Source organism: Macaca fascicularis, chromosome 11 (genome assembly GCF_037993035.2).
Source record: "Macaca fascicularis isolate 582-1 chromosome 11, T2T-MFA8v1.1".
NCBI lineage: Eukaryota > Metazoa > Chordata > Mammalia > Primates > Cercopithecidae > Macaca > Macaca fascicularis.
Window position 1 is genome coordinate 83,886,978 of NC_088385.1, and position 6,000 is coordinate 83,892,977.

The following is a 6,000-nucleotide window of genomic DNA, read 5'->3' on the forward strand; positions in this document are numbered from 1 at the left end:
AGTTCTCTATATAAATAGAGGTAATACACCTTGGCTTACCTACCATAGAGTTGCTGTGATGATGAGCTCAGAAGGTCAAAGCACTCTGTCATCTGTGAAGTGCTATACAAATGTTCATTATTATTACTAATAACACCAGCACACTGACTATAGGTAAACTGGTTTGTGCTGCCACAGAAAGGTCTTCGTTGTCTTGGTTCTAGTCCTGCTCCTGTGTCCGATACGGCTTTGATCATGTTATCTCAAACAATATACACAGTCAAGTGTATATATTAGCTCTGGGCCATATTTAGCCAACCTCTTTTTCAGTTCCCTCTCATGCACATCCCACATTCTGCCCAAACAGTCCCCTTGCTACTCAGACCTGCCCTGCACTTTATCACAGCAAAGCTGGTACTCACACCACCACTTCCTCTTTAATGCCACTGGCTTTGCCTGTTGAAATTCTGTCTGCTATTTAAGTCTCATTGCAACGACTACATGTTAGAAAGTGTCTCCTTCTAGCTATGGTCCAACAACTCTCCTTCTTTCCAGAGCACACTTTCTAGAAGCAATCCCCACTGAGGGTTTTCTCTGCCTACCTCCTAGGGGTTCCTCAAACTACCAGTCTGTTCTGATCCACTGGTCTTACTTAGGTCACCTCTCACTTGCCAGATCAAGTCAATGGCAAAATATCTTACTTGACCTCACTGCAGCAGTTAAGACTGTTGACTATTCTTTGCTCTATAGAACTCTCAGCCGTTAACTTATGAGATTCCACTGTTTCTTTCTCTCCTGGTTCTTCTCATACTTCTGGCTGTGCCTTCTCAGCCTCCTTCTATTTTCACTCTTACAAACCAAACCGCAAGAGTCCACACACAACCCTTTGCTGCTCTCTCACTATTTGCCACTCCCATGTATAGAGCTTTAAAATCAGCCTGTATGCTGACAATTCCTGTTCGGACTTGATTATGACCTTTCCTGAATTCCAAAATCAGGCTACCTGCTGCTTTCTGCACATATTTATTTACCTATAAATCACACAGCTACAAACATATTCTAAACTGAACACACCTTCCTTCTCACCCGCTCCCAAAAGAGATGAATGACCTTCAAAGAACACCCATGTCCATTAAGTTTGGGCATTGTCCCCAAATATGCCATGCTCATTTCCACTTCTTCACTAGCTCCCCTCCTTTCTACTTGCCTGAGACTCAGTATTCCTTCCTTCCAGCCACAGCTCAAGTGCTAGCTCCTTCACAAAGCTCTCCTAGCCTCTTTGCCCCAGGCTACCTGTTTTCTACTTTTGTTGTCTCAGGTGCATTGTAAACAGGTAAGAGGCATAGTAACTTTGGATAATGAAGCCGGAAACTCCTTTATGTTTTAAAGAAAAATTTCTCCATGACTACTAAGAAGGTGCATGCATAATACAGTACTTACAGACCCTGACCAAAGGGCAAATGGCCAAGAAAGAAATCCTCTAAATGACTGCTGATCCAGCAAGACACCACTCCAGGTATTCCCCAGAGAGATTCCAAGAAGGAACAACTCAGCACCATTAGCTTCCAGTCACTCTTGATTTCTTGAACAGTTTTTGAATGCTCATACCTCATGCTGTTTCTTCTGCCTAAAATGTCCATCTCGTTCACTCTTGCTTTCTTGGAGGTTGAGCTTCCTCATCCACTAATGCTTAGCCCAAATGTCCCTTCCTCTGTGAAGCTTTTTAACTCTCTCTGAACTTCCCATGAATTTACTTCCTCCTCTTCTTTCTGCCCAGGTAATTTGTTCCTACTCCTAGTATAGCACTTACCAAATCACAGTATAGTTTTACATTTGGGCCCCTGAAAGTCTCCCTGGTAACTGAGGGCAGGGTGGACATCATGCTCATCTTTAGGCTATCAGTCTAATTCCAAACAGTGTGAAGGCTATGTGCCTATGGGTGCTTTACAAAAACTCAATGTGGGGAGTATTATATATTAATTCCAATTCATGGAAGAAAAAAATGGACTTAGGGAGATTAGGAAACTCATTAAATCACCATATCCCCAGCATCTGGAACAAAAATATTTGTTGAAAGACCTTGTAAGTATATTTGTTTTAGGTCACATAGCTAACAAATGGCAAAGCAGGAAATCAAACCCAGGACCCCTTGGCTCTTAAACCCCATGTTTTCATTATCCCTAGAAAGCATCCTTCCTTTACTTCATAGCAGCATGAAAACGAGAGACAGAAGCCCCTCCTAGTAACTCTATGAAAGCACACTGTTCTCATCTCTTGCCTTCTACTTGAGGTGACATAATCCCTGCTTATAAATGTTATTTCAAACATTTTCACTGCTTTCTCAATCTCTTTAAGTCACTTGAGTTTTTTTTCCCACACACATTAGAATGTGAAAGTTCAACTGGACACAGTAGCACTTTCTGATGCTAGAGGAGAAGGGTCCCTGTTGAAGGTACTTGATAAGTCATTGACCCAGAGGAAGAGAAGCAAAGCACTAACTTAGACTTTATATAAATGTACAGATATATATTTTTTCAAGGCTGAACCATCCAAATTGGAAAGGAACACAAAGTTTTGCTCTAAAACTCTCAAAGTCAAAACTCTGAATATACACTTTAAGTCTGGGCATTTCTACCCTCATGACTTAGATAATTAAAAAAAAAAAAAAAAAAGCCACTTTAAATAATCTTCGCTTTATCTGTGATTTCACTTCCAGTGGCCAACTGTGGTCCAAAAATATCACATGGAAAATTCCAGAAATAAACAATTCATGAGTTTTAGACTGTGTGCAGTTCTGTGTAATGAACTCTCACGTCATCCTGCTCCGTCCTGCTTGGGATGTGACTCACCCCTTTGTCCACCGTATTTGCACTGTAGACACTACCTGCTCGTTCATTAGTCACTTAGCAGCCACTGTGTTATCAGGCTGGCCGTCATGGTATTGCAGTGCTCATGTTCGAGTAACTCTTATTTGACTTCATAATGGCTCCAAAGCACAAGAGTAGTGATGCTGGCCATTTGGATATGCCAAAGGGAAGCGATAAAGTGCTTCTTTTAAGTGAAAAGGTGAACGTTCTTGACTTAAGGAAAGAAAAAAATCGTACACCGAGGTTGCTAAGATCTACTGTAAGAATTTCCTATCTGTGAACTTGTAAAGAATGAAAAAGAAATTCATGCTAGTTTTGCTGTCATACCCCAAACTGCAAAAGTTATAGCCATGGTACATAAGTGCTTAGTTAAGATGGAAAAGGCACTAAATTTGGGGGTGGAAAACATAAACAGAATAAGCAGAAATGTGTTCCAACTAATGGCAATCCGGTTCACTATTATCCACAGTTTCAGGTACTCACCGCAGGTCTTGGAACACATTCCCTGTGGATAAGGGGGACTACTGTATTTCTTTACCTAATAAAAATAAATCAAAATGCTGGACAAAAAAATCCCTACATGGGGGAGCATACAATTTCGCATCTATCCTAAATTAACAATTATCAAGTATTCTTTAAAGGCTCATATGAGCATGGGTTGCTTTGCAACCAAGGAGTTTCACTGTTGATGCTAAGCCTAAAAATAAGACCAGGAGCTCAGAGAAGTTCAATGCCCAAGTTGCTACTCACAGATTTATATTCAAAGTTTCTAAAACTTGTTTTGTTATTTCTATTTGCCTCTGCCGAAAAGTGCTCAGATAGTTGAGACATTGTTATGGCCAGTTTCTTTGTAATGTTTCTTGAAAACAACACCTTGGTCTTACAAATCACAAGGAGTGCAAAATGTGAGGGAATGGCTCAGTGCAAAACTAGCAATAGTATGGTAAAACATTCATAATATACTGATGAGTTCAGCCACTTTATCTCCCTATATGGGAGGCACTGGTCTACTCTTGGGTGAATGGAACAGTCTCTGGGAGCTAGTTCATCGGTATGAAGACATTTCACAGCACTTTAATAATCCAGCATTTATGCCTACAAAGGTCTATTTTCCTGGGAACTGAGGCTTAGCATTCCTACAGAGCATTAGCTACACCACCCTTGACAACTATATTATAAACTTTGATTGCTGTAGCCAGCATATTTTTGACGGATATAAATTGGTTACAACATTACATGTAACCTCACCTATTTTTCCCACTATATCTGAGAGTAGAATTGCAACAATAATGGTTTGGATCGCTCTATTTTTTAAAAAAGAATGTTTCTATAATGTTTATCAATATTACTTACTATGCTTAAATACAAATACAAATGGCATGTTGGAACACTTAATTGAATTCAACATCACCATCCTTAATATGTTAGAAACTAAGGTGTTTATGTTAGCTCACCTTTTGTGCATTTTCCCCATCTTCAATTGCAAAATCCAGTCTGGGCTGCCTGGGGCTGATCAGGTCTTTTAGTGTTAAACAATTTACCTCCATCTGTAATGCACAATTACACTAGAAAATGATTTTGCAATCAGGTACCTTTTCCTCAAACAAAAATATCTACATATGTGTTACTTGTTTGTCAGTATGAAACTCCCCCTTGCCTAAGCACATCCTGGGCATTTCCAGGAGTTGTAGCCACCCTTAACTTTCTAAAACACACGAACAAACTCAAACACCTAAAGTGTGCTTAGTAATACTGAAAATCTGGGAAGAAAAAAAATCTACAAAAACAGTACTTCTTTATGAAAAGCTAGACGGCAAAATAAAGTTACCAAGTCGGAAGGGTGTTGGGCAAATCTGTCAGAAAGTACAGGGTCTCCCAGGTCAGTTAATTTTGGCGCAAAGAACTGAGAGGAATTCGGCTTTGAGGGGTTTTGAATCAGGGGGAAGGAAACCCGATCGCCAGACCAAACCCACTCAGCGCTGAGCGTAGCTCCTTCCCAGGCCTCCGAGCAGATCCCCCAAATAAACTCCTCCAATGAAAGCCCCAAGTTGTGGGGAAGGGCAAATTCCCTCTACTGCCGGGCTGGAGGGAGAGCTGCACCCGGCACACCCTCTGCGCACCGGGTCCCCCGGCAGAAACATCTCGAGCCCTCGCCAGCCGGGGGACGTGAGGGGTGGCAGGTTGGCAGCCGGGGCGGGAGGGGTCCCCGTATCCCAATTCCCGCCTCCCCACCAGCGCTGGGGCCACACGCTTACCGCTTACCCCTGCTTTCCGAAGGAGGCTTCCTGCCTCTGCAGGGACCTCCACCGACCCAAGCCGATGAGGGAAGGTGGTGCGGCTATCAGCAGCCGGGCGGCGGCATCGGGAAGGGAGAGCTAGGTGCGCAGATCCCCGCGCCGAGTGCCCTGGACTGGCGGGGACCCCGCGGCGTCCCGACAGCGCCAGCGCTCAGACCCGCCGAGCGCGACTCCAGCCTGGATCGTAGTCCCCGCTAAAACACCTCCTCTGGCGCCTTGAGACCGAATTTGAGAATCCACCAATCAGCGGCGGCCGGCGGGGTGGCCCCGGCCAATCGTGTGGCGGCACGGCCCGGGCTCACCACCCCTCGGAGTCTTGGCGCTCCCAGTCGCGCGTTTTGCCCTCACCCGCCCAATTGTTGCCGCCTCGGCCCCCTCCCCCTTCCGGGTACCTGGAAACCTCGGGCCTGGGAGCCAATTCCTGCTGGGGACGCGGGCCCGGGCGGCCGCGGGAAGCCAAGGTGGGGGCGGCGCGGGGCGGCGCGGGGCGGCGGGAGAAGGAAGAGGAGGAGGAGGAGGAGGAGGGCTCTTTTGTTATGTATAGAAGACCCGCGCACGTCCCCAAGGCTTGCCGCGCCCGGGGACCCCGGGCACAGCCAGAGGAGAGGAAAGCAGATGGGGTTTGGAAGAACGATCTACACCCTCTGGATGCTGCTGCTGCCGCCATCCCCACCCGCCCTCAGCAACCTGTGCGGAAGCGGAGTTGTCCAGACTTGCCGGGGCAAACTTCCTAACACCGCACGCTGGTGTGACACATGAACCATGGTTACCGCTCTGCTGTGAGCAGATGGCACGCCAGTTAGCCCTGGAGACTAGACTGGAAGCCAAACCAGAAGTTTGTGTGTGTGTGTGTGTGT

General features: G+C 45.4%; 1 protein-coding gene across 7 annotated transcripts in view; it reads right to left on the reverse strand.

The window, feature by feature from the left end:
- E2F7 (E2F transcription factor 7) overlaps positions 1-5,334 on the reverse strand; it is a 44,628-nt gene extending 39,294 nt beyond the window's left edge. For 3 of the 7 annotated variants that reach the window (XM_074007462.1, XM_015431239.4, XM_074007460.1), the window contains exons 1-2: positions 5,102-5,334; positions 4,301-4,393 (exon numbers count right to left, since the gene is read on the reverse strand). In XM_074007462.1, coding sequence (XP_073863563.1) covers positions 4,301-4,393 — 93 coding nt within the window. In that variant the 5' untranslated portion in view covers positions 5,102-5,334. The remainder of the gene's footprint in view (positions 1-4,300; positions 4,394-5,101) is intronic. The other 4 variants (XM_005571605.4, XM_074007461.1, XM_005571606.5 and 1 more) reach the window with 3 other exon arrangements.
- Positions 5,335-6,000: the final 666 nt, after the last annotated feature.